General features: G+C 33.0%; 6 protein-coding genes and 1 long non-coding RNA gene across 8 annotated transcripts; 6 read left to right on the forward strand and 1 right to left on the reverse strand.

Annotated features, from left to right (window-relative positions):
• Positions 1 to 924: 924 nt before the first annotated feature.
• Positions 925 to 6,041, forward strand: LOC145968921 (uncharacterized). Its single transcript, XM_083094810.1, has 9 exons — positions 925 to 1,172; positions 1,372 to 1,708; positions 1,934 to 2,164; positions 2,224 to 2,337; positions 2,409 to 2,564; positions 5,091 to 5,321; positions 5,389 to 5,502; positions 5,577 to 5,732; positions 5,929 to 6,041. The coding sequence occupies exons 1-9, from the start codon at positions 925 to 927 to the stop codon at positions 5,977 to 5,979; spliced, it is 1,638 nt and encodes a 545-aa protein (XP_082950936.1). The 3' UTR covers positions 5,980 to 6,041.
• LOC145968950 (uncharacterized) lies at positions 4,495 to 5,596 on the reverse strand. The gene is made up of 3 exons (XR_014437930.1): positions 5,174 to 5,596; positions 5,023 to 5,101; positions 4,495 to 4,891 (listed from the first exon to the last, which is right to left on the reverse strand). It is a non-coding gene; the product is annotated as an uncharacterized LOC145968950 (long non-coding RNA).
• Positions 6,042 to 7,350: 1,309 nt separating the features above from the next.
• Positions 7,351 to 13,039, forward strand: LOC145968920 (odorant receptor 83a-like). The gene is given in 8 exon segments (XM_083094808.1): positions 7,351 to 7,598; positions 7,803 to 8,139; positions 8,366 to 8,596; positions 8,666 to 8,779; positions 8,880 to 9,035; positions 12,177 to 12,407; positions 12,473 to 12,811; positions 12,989 to 13,039. Coding segments are annotated over 8 exon segments (1,707 nt in total).
• Positions 13,040 to 14,355: 1,316 nt separating this feature from the next.
• LOC145968933 (odorant receptor 4-like) lies at positions 14,356 to 17,322 on the forward strand. Its single transcript, XM_083094824.1, has 6 exons — positions 14,356 to 14,624; positions 14,803 to 15,139; positions 15,354 to 15,584; positions 15,650 to 15,763; positions 15,848 to 16,003; positions 17,076 to 17,322. The coding sequence occupies exons 1-6, from the start codon at positions 14,356 to 14,358 to the stop codon at positions 17,124 to 17,126; spliced, it is 1,158 nt and encodes a 385-aa protein (XP_082950950.1). The 3' UTR covers positions 17,127 to 17,322.
• A 1,116-nt stretch (positions 17,323 to 18,438) lies between these two features.
• Positions 18,439 to 20,597, forward strand: LOC145968924 (odorant receptor 4-like). Of its 2 annotated transcripts, XM_083094814.1 has the most exons (6): positions 18,439 to 18,716; positions 18,895 to 19,231; positions 19,448 to 19,678; positions 19,742 to 19,855; positions 19,940 to 20,095; positions 20,283 to 20,597. In XM_083094814.1, exons 1-6 carry the CDS (start codon positions 18,448 to 18,450, stop codon positions 20,331 to 20,333), a joined length of 1,158 nt encoding a protein of 385 aa, XP_082950940.1. In that variant the 5' UTR covers positions 18,439 to 18,447; the 3' UTR covers positions 20,334 to 20,597. The 2 variants fall into 2 exon arrangements, with proteins under 2 accessions (XP_082950940.1, XP_082950939.1); XM_083094813.1 differs by having other exon boundaries at positions 19,742 to 20,095.
• Positions 20,598 to 21,431: 834 nt separating this feature from the next.
• On the forward strand, positions 21,432 to 23,969 carry LOC145968932 (odorant receptor 22c-like). The gene is made up of 6 exons (XM_083094823.1): positions 21,432 to 21,741; positions 22,046 to 22,385; positions 22,776 to 23,003; positions 23,171 to 23,284; positions 23,379 to 23,534; positions 23,919 to 23,969. The coding sequence occupies exons 1-6, from the start codon at positions 21,491 to 21,493 to the stop codon at positions 23,967 to 23,969; spliced, it is 1,140 nt and encodes a 379-aa protein (XP_082950949.1). The 5' UTR covers positions 21,432 to 21,490.
• Positions 23,970 to 25,197: 1,228 nt separating this feature from the next.
• Positions 25,198 to 27,661, forward strand: LOC145968939 (odorant receptor 22c-like). The gene is made up of 6 exons (XM_083094831.1): positions 25,198 to 25,448; positions 25,760 to 26,102; positions 26,495 to 26,722; positions 26,876 to 26,989; positions 27,071 to 27,226; positions 27,611 to 27,661. The coding sequence occupies exons 1-6, from the start codon at positions 25,198 to 25,200 to the stop codon at positions 27,659 to 27,661; spliced, it is 1,143 nt and encodes a 380-aa protein (XP_082950957.1).
• Positions 27,662 to 27,794: the final 133 nt, after the last annotated feature.

The following is a 27,794-nucleotide window of genomic DNA, read 5'->3' on the forward strand; positions in this document are numbered from 1 at the left end:
AAAATTACTGTTATATTTTTCTGTATTGTAGATATATTTGCCAAATTTGTCAATATTTGCCAATATTTGTCCATGTTAAATAATACGGAATTACATTAGATTGTCATCATGAGAAATTTCAGACTTAGAAAAGATGGTTGATAACATATCGCAACTAACTCTCGAAGTTTTTAGTATTTTAGAAGAGAGATACGGATAATCAATGATAGATAATTAGAATTGGCATATACATTTACGATTTTACTGTATGTATCGTGCAATTTGAATTATACGGAATTATAATGTCGAGTACAGCGTGAGTTTTTCACATGATGGCGAACGTTCGTCTTGCATTTTTAATGTAAATGACAGATAGCGATCGAGTGATGCGAACACGAGAAAATGCATGGATCTTTGTGTGGCAATTTTTTTTGTAATCGCTAGAATCATTAAAAAGATATCGGTTTCTTTTATGCAACTTCGAAGTTACAAAGAAATAATTACGCGACGGAAATGCGTAACAATCGATTTTTATTAGACGACTGTAGTGAGAGTTATTCGAGTGCTTAATACAGAGAAAGTTTTACAGTATTGCTTAGACCTCTCGATCAACTACATTCACTCACGATTGGATAATGACTATCGAGCATGCTACAACCGAAAGTTTCGACGTTTTTTTTTTACCAATGATTTCATAAAATTCGACGTGTCATTTGTAGTATTAATGTAACCTGTTGCAGAGTTTTAGTGCAAAATACTTAAGTTACGCGAAAATAACCATACGGAGTAAATAATCTTGAACTCGTGCGAATCTTGCCTCTTTCTGTATTATAATCCTAAATAACATATGATATAAAAAAGAGAAAAAGGAAACCGAGTTAAGATTAGTATTATTGTGTCATGAGTCTGATCCATTCCGATTCGATAAGTAACAAGATGGGCACGATGAATACCGTGTGTCATTCCGTGGAGTTCGGTCTACGCGTAATCGGCGTATGGCCTAACACGTCATATGCAACTTTACGTCGAATATCATACATATCTTCGATGGCAATAATTCAGATTTTTCAATATCGATATTTAATCATGCATTTTGGCGATGAAGATCTTTTTACCCTGATGGATGTATTAAGCGCGACTCTGGTTTATAGTCTTCTCTTTATCAAGCTGATTATTTTCACATTCAACGTTCAGTAAGCTTTCTCGTAGCTAAGTATATTTGCAAAACGAGCAAATTCCAGGTCTTCATGTTCTAAAGATTTGAGATTGCAAATTATAAAAATGTAAACTTCTAATACATTAATTTTTCACACCGCTTCGATTCGTAATATTCCGTGAAACAATCGTGTTGTCGCTCTATGTATTATTATAATATGTGTTCAAATGTTGTAGTATACTAAACAAAATCATAGCATGCATAATCGAGGATTGGAAAATACGCGATATCTCCGAAGAGTACACAATGACCAGAGTAGCTTACATCTCTCGTCAGTTCTCCAATTTGATAATTACCATGTACGCCATGTCCGTGTTTGTCTATGCTACCGGTACTCTGTTTAGGTATAAGAGTAGCAATCAGACCGATGCCCGAGAACTCATTCTTAAAATGGAGTTGCCTTTCGAAATCAAAAACACATTAGTGTATATCGCGGTTTTAATTATACAGTTTATTCATCAGGCGAGCGGGGCTAGTATGGAGGGTGTGTTAAACTCCTTGCTGATAACACTAGTAAGTCTTTATAATTTAACAATGTTTTTGGAAAGGACGCTAACTACGACATGACACCATAAAAAAATCAGAAGCGATATTAAAAATGACAAATATATATTAATAATTAATGTGATTTTTCTTTTTTAATCCGAGAAATAAACTAATAGTACAAGAATAGTTACAAAGAATCCATTATGCTTTATATATGTGGTTTAAAATTGAACCAAACACATACCGTGACAGGTGCTTCACGTCTGTGGGCAGATCGATATAGTGCGGCAAAAGTTGAATAAAATTACACGAAAGAATATCGAGCAAGGTGTTAACGTAAGCAACATGAAGACGTTGATCGTTCGTCATCAGAAAATTATCTCATTCTCCAAGAACATCGAGAGCCTCTGCTCAGGCATCGCGTTAATACAATTCGTCTCAAATACTTTGGTTATCTGTTGTCTAGGATTCCTCATTGTGATTGTAAGTATCCCATAGTAACATAAGTTTAATTTTTTATAAGATTATTTCGAAATTTCTAGTCAGTCGGTGTCCCTGGTGGATCGACAATGTTAGTGAAATCCTTGTTTTTTTACACAGTAGTCTGCATAGACGCATTTATACTTTGTTTCCTTGGAGAGTATCTCAGCACAAAAGTTAGTATGCTATATCCGTTGTAAAGCTTACTATGGATGCTGTACTATGATGAAAATTTGTTATGTTACAGAGCAGAATGATCGGCGATGCGGCATATGAATCGCTTTGGTACGAATCAAATCCAAACCAGAATCGAGATGTTCTTCTAATGATTATAAGATCGCAGAAGCACTTGACACTCACAGTTGGAAAGTTTGTAGATCTTTCTTTGCAGCAATTTACCAACGTAAGAATTTAGCCAGATAATAAAATTGGTTTTAAAAATCTAGATAATTTTTTACACGTGTTTGTAATTGTGTACGCGTATGCTCTTATCATAATGTATTGACAACCGAGTGACGTTTTATGATCATGCTGCGTATATTTACTTAGTAATTACTTGTATACTATGTTGTAGATTGTAAAAGTATCAGCGTCATATGTGTCAGTGTTACTCGCGATGTATTAAGGTACATCGTACATTATGAGTCGGCTTCGCGTGTAGAGGGATACAGTATTCTTTTGCTACCATCAAAATTTACACAATACTCTTAGCCAGAAACATATATAGACGAGCAGAGATATTATTTATTGAAACATATTTAGTTTCGATAAAATAAGATTCTTAATTATCTGACTCGAAATATATGTGTTTTTTATTAACTCTGATAAAATCAAAATAAAAAAGCATTTAATTAATAAAAAAACTTAGTCATTCAATGTTATAAAATTATATATATATATATATATATATATATATATATATATAAGATATTATATAAAATTAATTGTATACATTGCCCCTCTCTCATATTTTATATAAAATCTTATATTTATTACGATATAAGAAAATATTGCCTATGCCATTACAATTATATTTTTTACATTATACAACAAACCATATATTTAACAAATAATGTTTGGTTCATTGCTAAATGACGCAGACGTACGGCTCTCGCCGCAAGGAAATTAATTTTAAAGAAAGATTTCATGGTAACATATCGGGATTAATTTTTCTAGTCTCTTTTAAAAGAAAGATCCGGATAACTACGATGAATAATTAAAGTTGGCTTTTACATTTACGATATTTAACTGTGTATAATTTGAATTATACGGAATTATAATGCCAAGTACAGCGCAAGTCTTTCACATGCTGGCGAACGTTTTCCTTGCATTTTTAATGCAAATGACAGACTGCGACTGAGCGATGCGCGCAAAAGAAAATTCATGAACGTCCATGCGTGTTCTTTTTTTGCAATTGCTATAATCATCAGAGAGATGTCGGTTTAATTTTTTTTTCGCGACGTCCAAGATGGAAATAATTACACGATGGAAATACGTAAGCGATTCTTACTGGTTGACTGATGGCAGAGGTGGGGATTACTCGAATGTTGAATCCGTAGAAAATTTTACAGTCTTTCTTAAACCTCTCGATTGACTATATTTCGCGATCAACTTAAGGCTATCAAGCATGTTGCGACCGAAAGTTTCAAATTCTTCTTCTGACCGATGACTTTACGAGATTGGACGTGCATTCGCGTTTAGCTTCAGTGCTAAATACTTGATATACATCGTAACATACGGAGAAGATAATCCCGAGCTAGCGCGAGTCTTGTCTTTTTCTGCATTATAGTCTTATTCATATAATGTAAACTGACAAGAGAGAGGAAACTAGATTAAAATTTGTGTTATCGTGTAGTAAGTTTAATTAATTCCGGTTTGATAAGTAACGAGATAGATTCCATGAATAGCGTATGTCAGTCCACAGAGTTCGGTCTGCGCGCAATCGGCGTATGGCCGAACACGTCATATGCAATATTGCGCCGAATTTTGTGCATTTTCTCGATGGCAGTGTTTCAGACGTTTCAGTATCGATACTTGTTCATGCATTTCGAGGAAGAGGATCTTTATATCCTGATGGACGTATTGAGCGGAACTGTGGCTTACAGCCTTCTGTTAATTAAGTTGATAATTTTCGCATTCAATGCTCAGTAAGTTTTATCGCAGTTAAGTATAGTAGGATTTTGGAAAACAAGCAGATGGCTTCATATTCTAGATCTGAGGTTGTAAATTATAAAAATATATCCTCTTATATTCGAAAATTTTACATGCTGCTTTGATAATGATATTTGGCTAAATAATCCATGTTGCCATTTTTTATATATGTCATTCAAATATAATATTATTTTTTCAAATATAATATTATAGTCTGCTGAATGAAATCATAGCGCATATAGTCGAAGATTGGAAGGAACGCGATGTCTCCGAAGAATACACAATGACCAGAATAGCTTATATCTCTCGTCGGTTGTCTAACTTTATAATCATCATGTACGCGATGACGGTGTTTCTCTACGCTACCAGTACTGTGCTTAGGTATAAGAGTACTAATCAGACCGATACACGAGAGCTCATTCTTAAGATGGAATTGCCTTTCGAAATGAAGAGCACATCAGTATATATCGCTGTTCTAGTTATTCAATTTGTTCATCAGACGAGCGCGGCCAGTACGGAGGGCGTGATAAACTCCTTGCTGATAACACTAGTAAGTCTTTTTATAATTTATCGATGTTCCTACGGAAAAAGATCGATACAATATCAGCTATAATATACCATCAATAAGAAAAATGTTGATCAAAAGTAATAGATGTATATTAATAATTAATACATTATTTGTTTTAATCTGAAAAATAAATTAATAATACCAGTTATGGTAAAAATTTCCATGTTTCTTATAAGACTTAAAATCAATCGCATATCGCGTGACATATAGGTGCTTCACACCTGTGGACAGATCAATATAGTACAACAAAAGTTGAACAAAATCACGCAGACGAATATTGAACGAGGTATCACCGAAAATATCATGAAGACATTGATCATTCGTCATCAGAAGATTATCTCGTTTTCCAAAAATATCGAGAGCCTCTTTTCAAACATCGCACTAGTACAATTTGTCTCAAACATTCTGGTTATCTGTTGTCTAGGATTTCTCATTGTGGTTGTGAGTATTCTGTAATAACGATACTTTAATCTTTTTTTAATAAACGAGGTAATTTCAAAATTTTTAGTCAATCAGTGTCCCGAATGGAACAACAGTGTTGGTGAAATCCGTGTTATTTTACATTGCGATCAACTTAGACGCATTTATATTTTGTTTCGTCGGAGAATATCTCAGCACAAAGGTTAGTATACAATATGCGCTGCAAAATATATCCGATGCTGTTGTACGATGGACACTTTTTTCGTTTTGTTACAGAGCAGATTGATCGGTGACGCGGCATATAATTCACTTTGGTACGATTCAAACCTTAACCAGCATCGGAATGTTCTTCTAATGATTATGAGATCGCAGAAGCACTTGCAACTCACGGCTGGAAAGTTTGTGGATCTTTCTTTGCAGCAATTTGCCAACGTAAGTATTTATTTAGATAATGAATTTTTTATGATTATGAGAATCTAGATATTTTTTTCCGCATATGATCGTATGCGTGTATGCACTTATTATGATTGATGTTTTGACAACTGAATGACTTTCTCTGGTAATGCTGCGTGATATTCGTGTATGTCTACTGTCTACCGTAATTGCGCTCGTATATATCATGTTGTAGATTGTAAAAGCATCAGCGTCATATGTGTCGGTGTTACACGCAATGTATTGAAGTACATCATGCATTACGCCGCTTAGGGTTTCGCGTGCAAAGGGATATAGTACTCTTTTACTACCGCCAACAATTTATATGACTTTCATAGTCAGAGATATGTATAGACGAACAAAGATGTCGTTTATTAAAACACATCAACTTTCGATGAAAAAGATATTTAATTCTCTTTGCCAAAATCTGGTAAAATATCGATTAAAATCAATATAGAAGCATTTAATTATCGATTAAATTTAATTATTTAATGTCAATGTGACATTTTATCTTATGAATTTGAAATAATCTCAAGAGATTTTTGAAATATAATAAGAAAAATATACAAAAATATATGAATAAATATACATACGTGTATAAAAAGTATTATATAAAATTAATTTTTTATATTTCCCCCTTCTATCCTATTTTATATATATAATGTATTACATTACGTTATGAGAAAATTGTCTATGAAATTATACTTTTATTTTTTTGCATTGCACAACAATTCATTATATTTGACAAATAATAGTTGAATGACATGAAACAGCATTCAGTTGTCGCTGCGAGGAAACTATAGTTTTAGAGAAATTGATTGATAACGTATCGATTAATCTTCCAAGTTTCTAATCGTCTTTTAAAAAAAAGATGCAAATAACCATATGAATAATTAAAGTCAGCATTTAGTTACAGTTCCTGTATTATATGTATCGTCTATCGTGCTTTTTGAATTATACGGAATTATAATATCGAGTACAGCGCGATCTTTCAACACATGGTAATGAACGAATGCTTTGCATTTTTAATGCAAATGACAGACAGCGACCGAGCGATGCACACACGGCAGAATGCATGGATGTCTTCTTATGGCTATTTTTTTGCAATCGCTTTAATTATTGAAGAGATAATATAATTTATAAGTTTCTTATTATGCGATTTCCAAGATGAAAATAATTATGCATCGGAAATATAATAAACGATTCTTACTGATATTTACCGTCAGCTCTGGTAAGGTAGAAGATATTCGAAAGTTTAATCTACAGAAAATTTTACAATATTGTTTAGACCTTTTGACCGACTATATTCACTTAGGACTGGATTACAACTATCAAGCATATTGTGACCGGCGCTCATTTTTTAACCGATAACCTTACATGAGACTGGACGTTCAACCGTGCTGTAGTTTCACAACAAAATACTTAAGTTAGGTAGTAACAACCGTACGAAGTAGATAATTCCTGGCTAACGCAAATCTTGTGTCCTTCTGTATTATAGTCTTAGTCATATAATATATACACTCTCAAGAGAGAGGAAACCGAGTTAATTTTAATGCAACCGTTATAAATCTAACTTACGGCACGTTATTCTGGTTCTGTAAGTAACGAGATAGACTCAATGAGTACTGTGTGTCAGTCGGTGGAATTTGGTCTGCGTGCAATCGGCGTATGGCCGGACACGTCGTACGCAATTTTGCGCCGAATCTTATGTATATCCTCGATTATAGTATTTCAGAGTTTTCAGTATCGATACTTGATCATGCATTTTAACGAAGATGACCTTTTTATCTTGATGGACGTATTGAGCGGAACTCTGACTTACAGCCTTCTGTTTATCAAGCTGATAATTTTCACGTTTAATGCTCAGTAAGTTTTCTTTCAGCTAAGTATAGTAAGATTTGGAAAACAAGCAGATTTCATGGTATCATATTTTACATTTGAAGAGAGTTAGAAATTATAAAAATATAATTTTTAATATACATGAATTTTCTACTTCGATTTGTAATGATATTTGGCTAAATAATCCATGTTATCGTTTTATATTATTAAATATTTTTGTAAATATTATAGTCTGCTGAATGAAATCATAACGCACGTAGTTGAGGACTGGAAAAGGGACGATGCCTCTGAAGAAAACATAATGACCAGAATCGCTTACGTTTCTCGTCGAATATCTAACTTGATAATCACCCTGTACGCGATGACAGTGTTCTGCTACGCTACCAGTACTGTACTTAGATATAAGATTAGCAATCAGACCGATGCTCGGGAGCTCATTTTTAGAATGGAGTTGCCTTTCGAAATCAAGAGCACATCAATATATATTATTGTTCTAGTTACACAGTTTGTTTATCAGACGAGCGCAGCTAGTACCGCGGGCATGTTAAACTCCTTGCTAATAACACTAGTAAGAATGTTTCTATAATTTTTAAACGACTGTACACAAAATAAGATAATTGAAATATGATATTAAAGAAAAAAATCTTGATGGAAATTAAATAACAGATATATTTTAACTTTAATACATTAATTTTTTTTTAATCTGAGATATAAACTGATAATAGAAGCTATGCAGAGAACTTCCATATATTTTATGAGATATAAAATTGAACCAAATACATTGTGACATTTAGGTGCTTCACGTTTGTGGACAGATCGATATAGTGCAACGAAAATTGCACGAAATTACGGGGAAAAATATCAACCGAAATATTACCGAAAACATCATGAAGACGTTGATCATTCGTCATCAGAAGATTATCTTGTTTTCTAAAAATATCGAGGGTCTCTTTTCAAGCATCGCGTTCATAGAACTCTTCTCAAATACTTTGATTATATGTTGTCTAGGATTTATCATCGTGGTTGTGAGTATTCTGCAGTAACGAAATTTTAATCTTTTTTTCAATATACAAGATCTATTTCAAGAGTTTTAGTCAATCGGTGTTCCAGGTGGAACAACAGTGTTACTGAAATCCTTGGTATTTTATATTATGGTCTGCTTAGATGCATTTGTATTTTGTTTTACCGGAGAATATCTCAGCACAAAAGTCAGTATATAACATATGTAAAGTATATCGGATGATGTTCTACGATGAAAATTTATTATCTTTTATTTATTTATTTATTTATATATGTTATGTGTTATAGAGCAGAATGATTGGCAACGCAGCATATGAATCGCTTTGGTACGAATCGAATCCGAGTCTGAATCGGAATGTCCTTCTAATGATTGTAAGATCGCAGAAGCACTTGCAACTCACGGCTGGAAAGTTTGTGGATCTTTCTTTGCAGCAATTTACAACCGTAAGAAATTAATCAAATAATAAAATTATTTATAAAAACCTAGATCTTTTTACGTGTGTGATTGTGCGCGTAGGCTCTTAACATGATTAATATTTTGACAACTGAGTTACATTCTTCGATCATGCTGCATAATATTCATATATGTCGGTCATAATTGCTCGTATGTATCATGTTGTAGATTGTGAAAGCGTCTGCGTCATATGTGTCTGTGTTACACGCGATGTATTGAAATATATTGTGCATTACACGCACGCTTACGGCCTCGCGTGCAGAGAGAGATGTAGTATTCTTCTACCACCAACTATTTTTACACGATTTTGTTAGTTAGAGACATGTATAGACAAACAGATATATAGATTACCGAAACACACATACAAGTTTCCATAAAATAATAATACTTGATATTTTGAATCGAGGTATCTTTTATCAAATCTGATAAAATCAAAATTAAAGCATTTGATTATCGACTTAATCTAGTCATCTAATGTTAAAGTGCCATTTTATTGATTGAATATGTTTAGGAAGATTTTTGAAAAATAATATTAAAAATATATATGTAAATATATACAGGGTGTCCCGAAATTACCACTTGATATTTTAAAGGCAGATTCTCTGGCCAATTTAAAAACAATTTTTCCTCAGCGAAAATGTCGAGGGAGATCATTATTTTTTGCATATTCCCAATTTTTGTCATCATGTATCTTTCTAACTAAGCCTTAAATTAAAATTCTATTAAAGTAAACTCTACCTAAAATTAACTAAAGAATGTGACTTTATTAATATTTTATTCCCATAAGCCTTAGTTTGCGAAAAACCCTTTATTTTCAATCGTTTATAACTCGAAAATTAGTGCCGCGACATTTTCGCTGAGGAAAAATCGTTTTTAAATTGGCCAGAGAATCTGCCTTTCTTTTTGGACGGAAGATACCTGGGACACCCTGTATGTATATATATACATGTATAAATGTATAGAAAGTATTATATAAAATTAATTATATATATTGTTTCTTTCTCCTATCTTTTACATGTAAGAGAGATAGGATTTACATGTAGGATTTACATGTAAGAGAGATAGGAGAAAGAAACTTTAGATACGAAAAAATTTTGGCTACGAAATTACAGTTCCAATTTTATGCATATTATCATTTTTATGCATATAGCAGATACATATATTTAATAATAATTAAACATATATTTAATATTAATTTATATTTAATAACAAATAATGATTAGTCTAATTAAATGATACGCATTTGGTTATGACCGCGAAAAAAATTTCAGTTTTAGAGAAGTTGGTTGATAACGTAGGATTAATATTCCAAGTTTCTAATCGTCTTTTAAGAAAAAGATATTAATAATTATGATGCATAATTAGATTTAGTCTTAACATTACCTGAACTTATGTTTCGTCCGTGTTCATCTGTTCACCGTGCTATTTGAATTATACGGAATTATAATGCTCAGTACAGCGCAAGTCTTTCAGCACATGGTAGTGAACGTTTGCTTTGCATTTTTTAATATAAATGACAGACAGCGACCGAGCAATGCATATTCGAGAAAATGCATAGACGTCTTTTCATGGCTGCTTCTTCTTGCAATTGCTATAATCATAGAAGAGATATTGGTTTATAAGTTTTTAATTATGCGACTTCCAAGATGAAGATAATTACGCGACGGAAAAACATAATAAACGTTCTTTACTGATCTTTACTATTGGTTGTGACAAAGATGAGAATTATTCAAGTGTTTAATCCACAGAAAATTGTACAGTCTCTTTATACCTCTCGGTTAATTATATTCCCACGACTGGATTACGATTATCAAGCATGCTACGACCGGAAGTTACGATACTCATCTTCTAACCAATGTGACCTAGGATGAAATTGGACGTGCAACCGCGTTGCAGCTTCAGCGCAAAATAATTAAGTTACGTCGTAACAACTATACGAAGCAGATAATCCCTGACTAACGCAAATCTTGTTTCCTTCTGTATTATAGTCTTATCCGTATAACATATATGAACAAGAAAGAGAAAACGAGTTAATATTAGTGCTACCGTGTTATAAGTCTAACTTGATAAGTTATTCTAATTTTATGAATAACGACATAGGTTCGAAAAATACCGTGTGTCATTCGGTGGAATTTGATCTGCGTGCAATCGGCGTATGGCCTAACACTTCATACGCAATTTTGCGCCGAATCTTATGCATATCCTCGGTTGCAGTATTTCAGAGTTTTCAGTATCGATTCTTAATCATGCATTTTAACGAAGAGGACCTTTTCATCTTTATGGACGTATTGAGCGGAACAGTGACTTTTAGCCTTTTGTTTATCAAACTGATAATTTTCACATTTAATACTCAGTAAGTTACATATAATAGGATTTGCAGATTCTGGTGCTTTATATTTTAGATCTGAAATTGTAAATTGTAAAAATGTCTAATATACATATTTACACTCTGCTTCGATTCGTGATGATTTTTCGCGAAATAATTCGTATGTTGCAGCTCTATATAAATAACCATTCATTACTTCTTCAATTGTTCAATATTTCTTCAATTCATTGTAGTCTGCTAAGTGAAATCATAGCGCATATAGTCGAGGACTGGAAAAGACGCGATGTCTCCGAAGAATACACGATGACCAGAATCGCTTACACCTCTCGTCGGTTCTACAACTTGATAATTACCATGTACGCGATGTCGGTGTTCCTTTATACTATGGGTACTCTGCTTAGATATAAGCACAATAATCAGACCAGTGCTCGAGAACTCATTCTTAAGATGGAATTGCCTTTCGAAATAAAAAACACATCAGTGTATATTGCTGTTCTAATTACACAGTTTGTTCATCAGACGACTGCAGCTAGTACGGAGGGTGTGTTAAACTCCTTGCTAATAACACTAGTAAGTCTTTTTCATTCAATCAATTTATCGATACTTTTACAAAGAAAAATAACTACGATACATGTGCGTATATATACATAAGAAAAATTTTAACTGAGATCAAATAACAGATATAGATTAATAATTAATGCGTTATTTATTTCTTAATTTGAAAAATAAAATAATAAACTAAATAACGTAAAGAACTTTCATGCTTTATATACAGAATGAATCATACACAAATCATGATATTTAGGTGCTTCATGCCTGTGGGCAGATCGATATAGTGCGGCAAAAATTGAACAAAATCACGCGGAAGAATATTGAGCAAGGTGCTACTGAAAGTATCATGAAGATGTTGATTATCCGTTATCAGAAGATTATCTCGTTCTCCAAGAACATCGAGAGCCTTTTTTCAACCATCGCGTTGATACAATTCATGTCAAACACTCTAGTTATTTGTTGTCTAGGATTTATTATTGTAGTTGTGAGTATTCTTCAGTAAAATTTTGATCTTTTTTTCACATACAAGATCTATTTCAAAAGTTTTAGTCAATCGGTGTTCCAGGCGGAACCACAGTGTTAGTGAAAGCTATATTATTTTACATTATCATCTGCTCAGAGGCATTTATACTTTGTTTCGCCGGAGAGTGTCTCAGTACAAAAGTCAGTATACAATCCACATTATAAAATATATAAAATGCTATTTTACGACGGAAATTTGTTATGTTACAGAGTAGAATGATCGGTAATGCAGCATATGAATCACTTTGGTACGAATTTAATCCAAACCAAAATCGAAATGTCTTTCTAATGATTGCGAGATCACAGAAGCACCTAAAACTCACGGCCGGAAAGTTTGTGGATCTTTCTTTGCAGCAATTCGCAAACGTAAGAATTTAGTTACATAATAAAATTGTTTATAAAAACCTAGATATCTTTTTACGTATGATTATGCGCGTAGACTCTTATCATGATTGATGTTTTGACTGAGTTATTTTCTTTAATCGTATTACATAATATTCACGTATGTATCGGACGTAATTGCTCGTGTGTATCATGTTGTAGATTGTAAAAGCATCAGCGTCATATGTATCGGTGTTACACGCGATATATTGAAATACAGGTACATTACGCGTTGCTTATGGCCTCGCATGCAGAGAGGGATGTAGTACTTTTTTATCGCCAACTACACTTAGTCAGAGATATATAGACAAGCAAAAATATCGTTTACTGAAACACAGGTTTCTATAAAATAAGACACTTAATTCTCTGAATTAAGATGTATTTTATCAAATCTGATATAAACAAAATGAAAGCAAATTAATTATAGACAAAATTTATTTATCTAATGTCAAAGTATCAGATCTATCTTATAAAATTTAAGATTATATAGAAAGATTTTTGAAAATTAATGAAAAAAATATACAAATATATACATATATAGATGTATAGAAAGAATAATATAAAATTAATTATACGTATATTATATGTATATTTCCTCTTTTTCTTATCTTATATATGTAATATGTTACATTACGTTAGAAAATTTTTTCTACGTAATTACAGTTTAATTTTTCAATTATTGCACAACAAACACATATATTTAATAAATAATGCTTGATTCATATAATGATTAAATAATGTAAAGCTACATTAGAAGATTTCAGTTTTAGAGAAGATAGTTGATAACGTTTTGTGGTTAATCTGCTGTTTCAAATCGATTCTTAGGAAAAAGATGCTAATAACCCAATGGATAATTAAATTTGACTTATGCAATACAGTATTGTGTATATCGTCCATCGTGCTATTTAAATTATACGAAATTATAATGCTCAATACAGCGCGAGTCTTTCAGCACATGAAAGTAGTGAACGTTCGCTTTACATTTTTAATGCAAATGACAGATAGCAACCAAGCGATACGTACATACACAATAGAATGCATGGACGTCTTCGCATGAGTTTTTCTTCTTTTACAATCGCTGTAACTATTGGAGAAATATCATTTTATATTTTTTATCGCGACTTTCAAGATGGCAATAATTATGCGAAGGAAATACGAAACGATTTTTACTGGTCGTCTGTGGTAGGGGTGGGAGTTCGAGTTGAATCTACAGAAAATTTTATAGTCTCGCGCAGACCTCTCGACCGACTGTTCAGTCACATTTAGAAAAAGACTATATCGAGCACTCTGCAACCGGAAGTTTCGTTGCTTCTTTTCTAATCAATGACGTTACGAGATTCAACGTGCAACCGCATTTTAGTTTCTGTGCAAAATAAAATTACATCTCGACAATCGTACAAAGTAGATAAATCCGGGTTAGCGCGAATCTTACCCCCTTCTATTATAATCTTGTCCGTAAACCGACAAGAGAGAAGAAACCGAGTTAAGATTAGTGCTATTGTGTCATAAGTTGAATTTATTCCGGGTTAATGAGTAATGAAATGGATTCGACGAATACCGTGTGTCACTCCGTGGAATTCGGCCTACGTGCAATCGGCGTATGGCCAGACACGTCGTACGCAATTTTGCGCCGAATCTTGTACATATCTTCAATGGTAGTGTTTCAGATTTTTCAATATCGATATTTAATCATGCGTTTCGGCAAAGAGGATCTTTTTATTCTGATGGACGTATTGAGCGCGACTCTGGCTTACAGCCTTCTGTTGTTCAAGCTGATTGTTTTCGCGTTCAACGCTCAGTAAGCTTTCTCGTAGCTAAGTACGGTTTGCAAAGCGAGCAGATCCTGGATCTTCATATTCTTGTAAATTGTAAAAATATAACTTTCTTAATACTCTGCTTTGATTCGTAATAATATCGCGCGAAATAATCCATATTGTCTCTCTATATATTGTTTAATGTTTGTTCAAATGTTATAGTTTGCTGAATGAAATCATAACGCGCATAGTCGAAGATTGGAAGAGACATGATATCTCCGAAGAGTACACAATGACCAGAATAGCTTACCTCTCTCGTCGGTTCTCCAACTTGATAATTACCATGTACATGATGTCAGTGTTCCTCTATGCTACTGGTACTCTGCTTAGGTATAACAGTAACAATCAGACCGATGCTCGAGAGCTCATTCTCAAGATGGAATTACCTTTCGAAATGAAGAGCACATCGGTATATATCGTTGTTTTAATTACTCAGTTTATTCATCAGACGAGCGCGGCTAGTACAACAGGCGTGTTAAACTCCTTGTTGATAATATTAGTAAGTCATTTTATAATCGTTGTTTCTGCAAAGAAACACAGCTACGACATAACACTATGAAAGAAATTTTAAACAATATCAAGTACAATAATAAATTCTAATAATTAATGAGTTATTCTTTTTTTAATCCGAGAAATAAACTAATAATGCAAGCTATATAGAATATTTCATGCTTTTTGAGGCGTAAAATCGAACCGAGCAGTGACATTTATAGGTGCTTCACGCCTGTGGGCAGATCGATATAGTGCGCCATAAGTTGAGTGAAATTACACAAAAGAACATTGAACGAGGTGTTACCGAAACTATTATGAAGACTTTGATCATTCGTCATCAGAGAATCATCTCGTTCTCCAAGGACATCGAAGTCCTCTATTCAAGCATTGCTCTAATACAATTCGTCTCAAACACTTTAGTTATCTGCTGTTTAGGATTTCTTATTGTAATTGTAAGTATTCTGTAAATATAATAATGTAATTTTTTAATCTTTTATGTATACTTCAAAATTTATAGTCAATAGGTGTCCCGGGAGGATCGGCAGTGTTAGTGAAATCTATTTTATTTTATGTTGTCATCTGCTTAGACGCATTTATCTTCTGTTTCGTCGGAGAGTATCTCAGCACAAAAGTCAGTATGCAATACACGCACTGTAAAGTATACTACGGATGCTATACTAATTGTAAGATGAAAATTTGTTACGTTATGTTACAGAGCAGAATGATCGGTGATGCGGCGTATGAATCACTTTGGTACGAATCAAATCCGAATTTGAATCGGAATGTCCTTCTAATGATTGTAAGATCTCAGAAGCACTTGACACTCACGGCTGGAAAGTTTATGGATCTTTCTTTGCAAGAATTTGCAAACGTAAGAATTTAATAAGATAAGATTAAGATAAACTTATTCATTAAAATCTCCTATTTTTTTACGCATATGATATTCTTATACAGGGTGACCCATTTTAACTTAGGCAGCCAAATAACTCGAAAAATAAGCAAGATAGAGAAAAATGTTTTAGACAAAAGTTGTATGGTTTCGAGGGGGCCATAAGATGGTATCATTGGTTTGACCTTGAAGAGTCATTTGAAGGTCACGTGAAGGTCACTTCAATTTTTTTAAATGGAATATCCTATATATTTTTGTACATTCTTGTAGCTTATTTCGAGAGCTTTCCAAAACACTATAATTAAGTACCTTTCCGTTAAGTACTTTTTGAGTTATGATGCTTGAAATAATTTCTTAATTTTACATAAACCGTAAAATATCTTGTAAAATATTCATTTTTCGATTATCTTACCTTAATACTTTTATGTACAAAATAATGAGAGGAATCAATTGGTGTAAAGAAAACACATAGTTGTTTTTAAGAAAAAATATGGAATTGTTAATTGCAAATTACATATTTTTTCTTCGAAACAACTATGTGTTTTCTTTACACCAATTGATTCCTCTCATTATTTTGTACATAAAACTATTAAGGTAAGGTAATCGAAAAATGAATATTTTACAAGATATTTTACGGTTTATGTAAAATTAAGAAATTACTTCAAGCCTCATAACTCAAAAAGTACTTAACGAAAATGTACTTAATTATAGTGTTTTGGAAAGCTCTCGAGATGAGCTACAAGAATGTACAAAAATATATAGGATGTTCCATTTAAAAAAATTGAAGTGACCTTCACGTGACCTTCAAATGACTCTTCAAGGTCAAATCAATGATACCATCTTATGGCCCCCTCGAAACCATACAACTTTTGTCTAAAACATTTTTCTCTATCTTGCTTATTTTTCGAGTTATTTGGCTGCCTAAGTTAAAATGGGTCACCCTGTATATGACTCTTATCATGATTGATGTTTTGACTGAATTATTTTCTTTAATCGTATTACATAATATTCACGTATGTATCGGACGTAATTGCTCGTGTGTATCATGTTGTAGATTGTAAAAGCATCAGCGTCATATGTATCGGTGTTACACGCGATGTATTGAAATACAGGTACATTACGCGTTGCTTATGGCCTCGCATGCAGAGAGGGATGTAGTACTTTTTTACCGCCAACTACACTTAGTCAGAGATATATAGACAAACAAAAATATCGTTTACTAAAACACAGGTTTCTATCAAATAAGACTTAATTCTCTGAATTAAGATGTATTTTATCAAATCTGATATAAACAAAATGAAAGCAAATTAATTATAGACTTAAAATTTATTTATCTAATGTCAAAGTAACAGATCTATCTTATAAAATTTAAGATTATATAGAAAGATTTTTAAAAATTAATGAAAAAAATATACAAATATATACATATATAGATGTATAGAAAGAATAAAATAAAATTAATTATACGTATATTATATGTATATTTCCTCTTTTTCTTATATTATATATGTAATATGTTACATTACGTTACCAGAAAATTTTTTCTACGTAATTACAGTTCAATTTTTCAATTATTGCACAACAAACACATATATTTAATAAATAATGCTTGATTCATATTAAATAATGCAAAGCTACATTAGCAGATTTCAGTTTTAGAGAAGATAGTTGATAACGTATTGTGGTTAATCTGCTTAATCCAAGTTTCAAATCGATTCTTAGGAAAAAGATGCTAACAACCCAATGGATAATTAAATTTGACTTATACAATACAGTATCGTGTATATCGTCCATTGTGCTATTTAAATTATACGAAATCATAATGCTCAATACAGCGCGAGTCTTTCAGCACATGAAAGTAGTGAACGTGCGCTTTGCATTTTTAATGCAAATGACAGATAGCAACCGAGCGATACGTACATATACAATAGAATGCATGGACGTTTTCGCATGAGTTTTTCTTTTTTCACAATCGCTGTAACTGTTGGAGAAATATCATTTTATATTTTTTATCGCGACTTCCAAGATGGCAATAATTATGCGAAGGAAATACGAAACGATCTTTACTGGTCGTCTGTGGTAGGGGTGGGAGTTCGAGTTGAATCTACAGAAAATTTTACAGTCTCGCGCAGATCTCTCGACCGACTGTTCAGTCACATTTAGAAAAAGACTATATCGAGCACTCTGCAACCGGAAGTTTCGTTGCTTCTCTTCTAATCAATGACGTTACGAGATTCGACGTGCAGCCGCATTTTAGTTTCTGTGCAAAATAAAATTACATCTCGACAATCGTACAAAGTAGATAAATCCGGGTTAGCGCGAATCTTGCCCCCTTCTATTATAATCTTGTCCGTAAACCGACAAGAGAGAAGAAACCGAGTTAAGATTAGTGCTATTGTGTCATAAGTTGAATTTATTCCGGTTTAATGAGTAATGAAATGGATTCGACGAATACCGTGTGTCACTCCGTGGAATTCGGCCTACGTGCAATCGGCGTATGGCCGGACACGTCGTACGCAATTTTGCGCCGAATCTTGTACATATCTTCAATGGTAGTGTTTCAGATTTTTCAATATCGATATTTGATTATGCATGTCGGCGAAGAGGATATTTTTATCCTGATGGACGTATTGAGCATAACTCTGGCTTACAGTCTTGTGTTGCTCAAGCTGATTGTTTTCGCGTTCAACGCTCAGTAAGCTTTCTCGTAGCTAAGTATAGTTTGCAAAACGAGCAGATCCTGGATCTTCATATTCTTGTAAATTGTAAAAATATAACTTTCTTAACACTCTGCTTTGATTCGTAATAATATCGCGCGAAATAATCCATATTATCTCTCTATATATTGTTTAATGTTTGTTCAAATGTTATAGTTTGCTGAATGAAATCATAACGCGCATAGTCGAAGATTGGAAGAGACATGATGTCTCCGAAGAGTACACAATGACCAGAATAGCTTACCTCTCTCGTCGGTTCTCCAACTTGATAATTACCATGTACATGATATCAGTGTTCCTCTATGCTTCTGGTACTCTGATTAGGTATAACAGTAACAATCAGACCGATGCTCGAGAGCTCATTCTCAAGATGGAATTACCTTTCGAAATGAAGAGCACATCGGTATATATCGTTGTTTTAATTACTCAGTTTATTCATCAGACGAGCGCGGCTAGTACAACAGGCGTGTTAAACTCCTTGTTGATAATATTAGTAAGTCTTTTTATAATCGTTGTTTCTGCAAAGAAACACAGCTACGATATAACACAATGAAAGAAATTTTAAACAATATCAAGTACAATAATAAATTCTAATAATTGATGAGTTATTCTTTTTTTAATCCGAGAAATAAACTAATAATGCAAGCTATGTAGAATATTTCATGCTTTTTATGAGGCGTAAAATCGAACCGAGCAGTGACATTTATAGGTGCTTCACGCCTGTGGGCAGATCGATATAGTGCGCCATAAGTTGAGTGAAATTACACAAAAGAACATTGAACGAGGTGTTACCGAAACTATTATGAAGACTTTGATCATTCGTCATCAGAGAATCATCTCGTTCTCCAAAGACATCGAGGTTCTCTATTCAAGCATTGCTCTAATACAATTCGTCTCAAACACTTTAGTTATCTGCTGTTTAGGATTTCTTATTGTAATTGTAAGTATTCTGTAAATATAATAATGTAATTTTAATCTTTTACGTATACTTCAAAATTTTTAGTCAATAGGTGTTCCGGGAGGATCGGCAGTGTTAGTGAAATCTATTTTATTTTATGTTGTCATCTGCTTAGACGCATTTATCTTCTGTTTCGTCGGAGAGTATCTCAGCACAAAAGTCAGTATGCAATACACGCACTGTAAAGTATACTACGGATGCTATACTAATTGTAAGATGAAAATTTGTTACGTTATGTTACAGAGCAGAATGATCGGTGATGCGGCGTATGAATCACTTTGGTACGAATCAAATCCGAATTTGAATCGGAATGTCCTTCTAATGATTGTAAGATCTCAGAAGCACTTGACACTCACGGCTGGAAAGTTTATGGATCTTTCTTTGCAAGAATTTGCAAACGTAAGAATTTAATAAGATAAGATTAAGATAAACTTATTCATTAAAATCCTATTTTTTTACGCATATGATATTCTTATATATGACTCTTATCATGATTGATGTTTTGACAATTGAGTGACGTTCTTTAATCATGCTGCATAATATGCATGCATATCGGTCGTAATTGCTCGTATGTATCATGTTGTAGATCGTGAAAGCATCAGCGTCATATGTGTCGGTGTTACACGCGATGTATTGAAGTATATCGTACTTTACGCGTCGCTTACGACCTCGCGTGCAGAGAAGGATATAGTACTCTTTTACTACCGCCAGCTGTTTACACGATTAACAATTTTCCTATTCAGAGACTCGACGGGGTTTTACATCAAGTGTACGCATGTAGACGAGCAGGAGTATCGTTTACCAAAGCATCGATTCTTCTGACAGCTTTACTTTGCCCGCAGTGCATAAATAGGAAGTTATAAATACGATATGGGATCTTTTAATCAATGTATTTCACCAATCCTCATAAGAGTCAAAATAAAATTATTTAATTTAGTCATCTAAAGCATTATTTTATCTTAAAATACTCCAGATTCTGTTTTTGAAGTAAATAAAAAGTATACATATACACACATGCAATACAAGCATCATTATGAAACTTGTATATTACTTCTTTCTCTTTGTATACAATACAGAAATTAATCACATAATAAGATAAAAAATTATTATGACTTATTATTATTTATCTATTCAATAACGATATTTTTTCTAGATATTTTCTAAATTTTTTCTAGATATTTTCTATTTAATTTTGGAAACTTATGATTATATATATATTTATATAGATGTGAGAAAAACGTAAAAATAGAGTTACATATAGTATCACGACATACTCGCCTTACGATAAGGAGGAGAAATTGCTCTTTGATCATCTTCTTCGTCATGTGCTCCAATCTCTAGCATTGCTGTCAAACTGCTTGAGCCTTCATGCAACCTATAGCACTAACAGTGACCTTCAAACTAGTCTTTCCATTGCAAGACTCTCCTGCGATATGTCTCCGCTTTCTTTTCCGACGTTCCTCCCCACGACGTGCTCCCCCAACATCGAAACTTTTCAACATCGTCGTCCGTGGAAACTGAGTTTTCCCCTGCTCCCCATGCCTGTTGCATTTTTAAAGAGAGTATGCAATTGCATCGCAATCAGAAGGAGGAGGGATCGAGGGGGAGCGTCATTTTCGTGGTTCATAATACTACACTTAGAGTTCTTTTACAACAGAAATAAATATTTAACGAGTAGTAATTGAGTCAGTGGTCAATGACACGGTTCGGCTGTCAATCCGCGGACAGATTTTAGTGTTGGCAAAATTATTCGTCCACCAATCCTCAAAGTTCTCCCGTCTCACAAAAATAAAAATGCAGACCACAATCAGCCGACTCGTTAGATTCAACCTTCACATTTACGGCATCTGGCCGTACGTACCGTCCACTGTGCTGTTTAGATTGTACTGGATAATAATGCTAAGCACGGCTCAAGTCTTTCAGTACCGATACGTCATAGTGAACATTCATATGGACGACTTCTCGGAATTAATGGATGGAATAGGTAGCGCGATGGCTTCCTCCCTACTCTACATCAAACTCGTTCTTCTATGGTCCAATCAACGGTATAATGCATTTACGAAATATTACACAAATCTCGCGTGTTATAGAATACATTACAAAAAACTAATCTCTTTTATTCGTTACCGAATCACCGATTAAAAAATCAATCTCGTTGAATTTAAATTTTTTAATTTTAATTAATCGATCTAAATGAAGAGAAAACGGAGCTTACTATTGCACAAATTGTCTGTTTTTTTCTATATTATGAAATGAATTCGTAGTCGCAATTTAGTTTCGATTCAATTTCACGCGGGTTGAAAGTGAAACAGGCGTTAACACGCACGGTGTGAACCCGATCTTCCGTAGAATATTTTTCGATCTGTTACAAATGATGTCCGCGGACTGGCAGGATCGGCAGGACACTATAAATTCGCGAGTAATGACAAAAACGGCAAATGCCGCACAACGCGCCTCGAAATGGATCATTGGTCTGCAGATATTCGCTGTATTCAATTACACTGCCGGCGTCCTTGCCAATAACATGGATAGAGAGGAACCCTACAAACGGGAACTTATCCTGAAGATGGGACTACCATTCAATATTAGTACGAATTCTATTTATACGGCGGTTCAAAGTGTTCAATTTTATCACTTGTTATTAGTCGCCTGCGGCATCACGACGATCAACTCGCTTCTCGTTACTCTGGTAAGTTCGATATTCATGCGATATATTTAACATTTATATAATTAAATCTTTTTAACAAGACGAATCCGTCCAATCATACTTTTAACATCGCTTTCCATATATTTCTTTAGATCTGTCTGCATGAATTTAAAATTGTCCAATTCGTAAAAATCTTTCAATAATTTAATTTTTCAAATATTATTTCTGCGACATAATTAAAGAATGTAAAATATTTTGTTAAAGTTACGAATTCGTTTGAAAAGTTAATCAATAATAAATGTTTATTATTTTATAATATCTAAAATTAGACGTAAATAGCTAAAATAATTGCAATTTATATTTTCTCTTGATATATCTTCGAAGAAACAATTATTTATCTTCTTAAGAAAACTATCAACATGTAAATTTTAGATTCTTCACGTCAGTGGTCAAATCGATATTCTTCGCGAACGATTGATGAAAGCTTTTTCCAAGAGTACGATAGATTCGGAGGAGATTACGATGCAATCGTTGATCGCGAAGCATCAAAAAATTATTGTATTTTCGGAAAGCATCGAGAATCTTTTCACATATATCGCGTTTATGATACTCTTATCCGATACAATCATCATATGTTGTCTCGGATATGTTATCGCCACCGTAAGTTTAAAATGACACCTTCAATGTTTCATAGACATAAATAATGCATAAAAAGTTATCGATATCGGAAAAATATGGGTTACAAATATCGTATCGTTGTGTAAAAAAATTAGTAACAAGATATACTAAATTGTCAATGTCTTTGTTAATGTATGTGGAAATTACAGTCGTTAGATATGCCCAACGTTGCAGCAATCTTGGTGAAGTCCGTGGTGTTTTATATCACGATAAACATCGAGGCATTTATATACTGCTTGTCTGGCGAGTATCTGAGCGCCAAGGTTATCTTTGAGAAAAATACCTGTTATTTCGTAAAAATTTTTATTAATTCGTTTCCAAATCTAAATCTAAATCTTTTAATTTGTTTCTTTTCAGAGCAAAATGATCGGGAATGCAGCGTATGATTCTCTCTGGTACAACTTTCCATCCAAACAAAGTCGGATTATATTATTTGTCATTTTAAGATCGCAGAAAAGATTGACGATCACGAGTGGAAAAATCATGGATCTCTCTTTGGAGCGTTTTACTAGCGTAAGATTTAACTTAATGTATTTATTTTTGTTTCATTTATCACAACTGCTACACAACATGAAATTTAAATATCTTTTTGACCGATCTTATATTTTTATAAACATCACTTTCTCAAGATTTCAATTAATATTAATTATACGTGAATATCCTTGTTTCTTATGTGCAGCTAGTAAAAATAAATTATATTATTATTAATTTCTTAAGATTAATCACAGATTACGAAAGAGTTTAAATTATAGAAATTGACATGTTAAAAAGTTGCTACATTAAAATTGTATAGATAACTTTGTTCTACATGCTATTTTTTATTTATTTTTATTCCCTTTTATGTTATTATTATTCATATTTGAAAGATTATGTGCACAACAATAATTTGATTTATAGGTTATAAAAGCTTCAGCATCATATCTATCACTATTATTAGCGATGTACTGAAGGTAGGTAAGATGTTTTGCGACAATAGTTGTAACAATAATATGAAGCAATAGTTCATGAATAGTAGAGTTCAAAGAGTGACATATAAGATAAAAATATATCAAGTTTGTTTTAATGCTTTTCTATTTATTTCTCAGTAAAATAATATTATGTAATTTGATAATGCAAAAAATTATATATCTATATATGTGTTGAGACGTACTTATTATGTCAAAATTTATCTCAATTATTGAATCTATTATTTTGTGAATTTTTTAAGAGCGAAGTATATATACATATATAACATATATAACACACTATTATTTTGTCATTCGTATTCTTGTGTTTATATATTTAAAAATCAAAAAAAAATTATTACTAAATAAGCACACAAAATTAGTAATAAATAAACACATTGCGAGAGATGAGTCCGATCCCATCGTAGAACATTCTTCGATATATTGTAAATGATAGCTATGGACTAGAAGAATTACATTTTAATCGAGTGCAGTCTACGGATTATGACGAACAGAGTTAGACTCTCGTATCGCTTCTCGAACTGGATACATGTATAATATTACTTCCTTTCTTTATATTATAAAATTAAATTAATCGTATAATAAGAAAAAATATTATTGTGAATACTTATCTATCATTAAGGATACATCTTCTAGATATTTTCTATATTATCTTAAAGCTTACGATTATAAATGCTGCACGAGAAAAATATGAAAACAAAGTTACGATGTACTCATCTTAATAAGGAAGATAGATCACTCGTTGGATATCTTCTTCGTCACTTCAACTTCTAGCGTCACCGCCATTCTGCTTAATCCTTCACGCAACCTACAATACTAACTGTGACCTTCGAATCAGTTTTTTCATCGTAAGAAACTCTTGCAATATATCTTCGCTTTCTTTGCGATGTTTTTCTTCACGTGCTCCCCCAGCAGCAAAACTTTTCAACATTGTCGTCCGTGGAAACTAAGTTTCTCCCTGCTCCCCATGCCTGTTGCATTTTTAAAGAGAGCGTGCAATTGCATCGCGAAGGAGGGATCGAGGGGAAGCATCATTTTCGTGGTGCATAATATTGTAGTTAGAGTTTTTCCACGACAGAAATATATATTTAACTAGTAGTGATTGAGTCAGTGGTCAATGACACGGTTCGGTTGTTGATCTGGGGACAGGTTTTAACGTTGGCAAATTATTCGTCGACCAATCTTCGAAGTGCCGTCTCAAGAAAATAAAAATGCGGACCACGATCAGCCGACTCGTTAAATTCAGTCTTTATATTTACGGCATCTGGCCGTACGTACCGTCCACTGTGCTGTTTAGATTGTACTGGATAATGATGCTAAGCACGGCTCAAGTCTTTCAGTACCGATATGTCATAGTGAACATTTATATGGACGATTTCTCAGAATTAATGGATGGAATAAGTAGCGCGATGGCTTCCTCCCTACTCTACATCAAACTCGTTCTTCTATGGTCCAATCAACGGTATAATGCATTTACGAAATATTACACAAATCTCACGTGTTATAGAATACATTACAAAAATCTAATCTCTTTTCTCGTTACTTCAATCACCGATTAAAAAATCAATCTCGTTGACTTTAAATTTTTTAATTTTAATTAATCGATCTGAGTAAATGAAGAGTAAACGAAACTTATTATTACGCTAGTTGCCTGTTTTTTTCTGATATATTATGAAGTGAATTCGTAGTCGCAATTTAGTTTCCATTCAATTTCACGCGGGCTGAAAGTGAAATAGGCGTTAACACGCATGGTGTGAACCCGATCTTCCGTAGAATATTTTTCAATCTGTTACAAATGATGTCCGCGGACTGGCAGGATCGGCAGGACACTGTCTATAATTTGCGCGTAATGGCAAAAACGGCAAATGCCGCACAACGTGCCTCGAGATGGATCATTGGTCTGCAGATATTCTCCGTATTCAATTACGCCGCCGGCGTTCTTGTCACTAACATGGACAGAGTGGAACCCTACAAACGGGAACTTATCCTGAAGATGGAATTACCATTCAATATTAGTACGAATTCTATTTATACGGCGGTTCAAAGTATTCAATTTTATCACTTGATTTTAGTCGCCTACGGCATCACGACGGTCAATTCGCTTCTCGTTACTCTGGTAAGTTCGATATTTATATGCGATATATTTGACATTTATATAATTAAAGCTTTTAAACAAGACGAATCCGTCCAATCATACTTTTACATCGCTTTCCATATATTTCATTAGATCTGTCTGTATGAATTTAAGATTGTCCAATTCGTAAAAATCTTTCAATAATTTAATTTTTAAAATATTACCTCTGTGACATAATTAAAGAATGTAAAATATTTTTGTTTAATTACGAATTCATTTGAAAAGTTAATCAATAATAAATGTTTATAATTTTATAATATCTAAAATTAAATGTAAATAGCTAAAAAAAATTGCAATTTATACTTTCTCTTGATATATCTTCGAAGAAACAATTTTTTATCTTCTCAAAAAAACTATTAACATGTAAATTTTAGATTCTTCACGTCAGTGGTCAAATCGATATTCTTCGCGAACGATTAATGAAAGCGTTTTCCAAGAATACGATAGATTCGGAGGAGATTACGATACAATCGTTGCTCTTGAAGCATCAACAAATTATCGTATTTTCGGAAAGCATCGAGAATCTTTTCACATATATCGCATTTATTATACTTTTATCGGACACAATCATCATATGCTGTCTCGGATATGTTATCGTCACTGTAAGTTCAAATGATGCAACCAATGTTTTATAGACATAAATAATGCATAAAAAGTTGTCGATATCGGAAAAAATATGAGCTAAAATTTCGTATCGTCGTATAAAAAATTCGTATCAAGATATATTAAATTGTCAATGTATGTGGAAATTACAGTCGTTAGATATGCCCAACGTTGCAGCAATCTTGGTGAAGTCCGTGGTGTTTTATATCACGATAAACATCGAGGCATTTATATATTGCTTGTCTGGCGAATATCTGAGCGCCAAGGTTATCATTGAGAAAAATACCTGTTATTTCGTAAAAATCTTTATTAATTCGTTTCTAAATCTTTATTAATTTGTTTCTCAGAGCACAATGATCGGGAATGCAGCGTATGATTCCCTCTGGTACAACTTTCCATCTAAAAAAAGTCGGATTATATTATTTGTCATTATAAGATCGCAGAAGAGATTGACGATCACGAGTGGAAAAATCATGGATCTCTCTTTGGAGCGTTTTACTAGCGTAAGATTTAACTTAATTTATTTATTTTTGTTTCATTTATCACAACTGCTACATAACATGAAATTTGAATATCTCTTTGACAGATTTTATATTCTTATAAACGTCATTTTCTCAAGATTTCAATTAATATTAATTATACGTGAATATCCTTGTTTCTTGTGTGCAGCTAGTAAAAATAAATTATATTATTATTAATTTCTTAAGATTAATCACAGATTTCGAAAGAGTTTAAATTATAGAAATTGACATGTCAAAAAGCTGCTACATTAAAATTGTACAGATAACTTTGTTCCATATGCTATTTTTTATTTATTTTTATTGCCTTTTGTGCTATTATTATTCATATTTGAAAGATTATGTGCCCAATGATAATTTGATTTATAGGTTATAAAAGCTTCAGCATCATATCTATCACTATTATTAGCGATGTACTGAAGGTAGGTAAGATATTTTGCGACAATGGATGTAACAATAATATGAAGCTATAGTTCATGAATACAGTAGTAGTAGAGAGTAATTGTAGTAATAATATGAAGCAATTGTTTTATGAATAGTAGAGAGTATATAG

Source organism: Camponotus vicinus, unplaced genomic scaffold, assembly GCF_025532165.1.
Source record: "Camponotus vicinus isolate PSW18456_S1 unplaced genomic scaffold, iyCamVici1.0 SCAF_3, whole genome shotgun sequence".
Lineage (NCBI taxonomy): Eukaryota > Metazoa > Arthropoda > Insecta > Hymenoptera > Formicidae > Camponotus > Camponotus vicinus.

Coding starts and splice junctions, on each gene's coding strand:
- LOC145968921 (XM_083094810.1), top strand. CDS start 925: ATGAATACCGTGTGTCATTCCGTGGAGTTCGGTCTACGCGTAATCGGC. Junction 5,322..5,388: donor TAGGATTTCTCATTGTGGTT/GTGAGTATTCTG, acceptor CAAAATTTTTAG/TCAATCAGTGTCCCGAATGG. Junction 5,503..5,576: donor GAGAATATCTCAGCACAAAG/GTTAGTATACAA, acceptor GTTTTGTTACAG/AGCAGATTGATCGGTGACGC.
- LOC145968933 (XM_083094824.1), top strand. CDS start 14,356: ATGAGTAATGAAATGGATTCGACGAATACCGTGTGTCACTCCGTGGAA. Junction 14,625..14,802: donor GTTTTCGCGTTCAACGCTCA/GTAAGCTTTCTC, acceptor CAAATGTTATAG/TTTGCTGAATGAAATCATAA. Junction 16,004..17,075: donor CTTTGCAAGAATTTGCAAAC/GTAAGAATTTAA, acceptor ATCATGTTGTAG/ATTGTAAAAGCATCAGCGTC.
- LOC145968924 (XM_083094813.1), top strand. CDS start 18,448: ATGAGTAATGAAATGGATTCGACGAATACCGTGTGTCACTCCGTGGAA. Junction 18,717..18,894: donor GTTTTCGCGTTCAACGCTCA/GTAAGCTTTCTC, acceptor CAAATGTTATAG/TTTGCTGAATGAAATCATAA. Junction 19,679..19,741: donor TAGGATTTCTTATTGTAATT/GTAAGTATTCTG, acceptor CAAAATTTTTAG/TCAATAGGTGTTCCGGGAGG.
- LOC145968932 (XM_083094823.1), top strand. CDS start 21,491: ATGCAGACCACAATCAGCCGACTCGTTAGATTCAACCTTCACATTTAC. Junction 22,386..22,775: donor ACTCGCTTCTCGTTACTCTG/GTAAGTTCGATA, acceptor TGTAAATTTTAG/ATTCTTCACGTCAGTGGTCA. Junction 23,535..23,918: donor CTTTGGAGCGTTTTACTAGC/GTAAGATTTAAC, acceptor TTTGATTTATAG/GTTATAAAAGCTTCAGCATC.
- LOC145968939 (XM_083094831.1), top strand. CDS start 25,198: ATGCGGACCACGATCAGCCGACTCGTTAAATTCAGTCTTTATATTTAC. Junction 26,723..26,875: donor TCGGATATGTTATCGTCACT/GTAAGTTCAAAT, acceptor TGGAAATTACAG/TCGTTAGATATGCCCAACGT. Junction 27,227..27,610: donor CTTTGGAGCGTTTTACTAGC/GTAAGATTTAAC, acceptor TTTGATTTATAG/GTTATAAAAGCTTCAGCATC.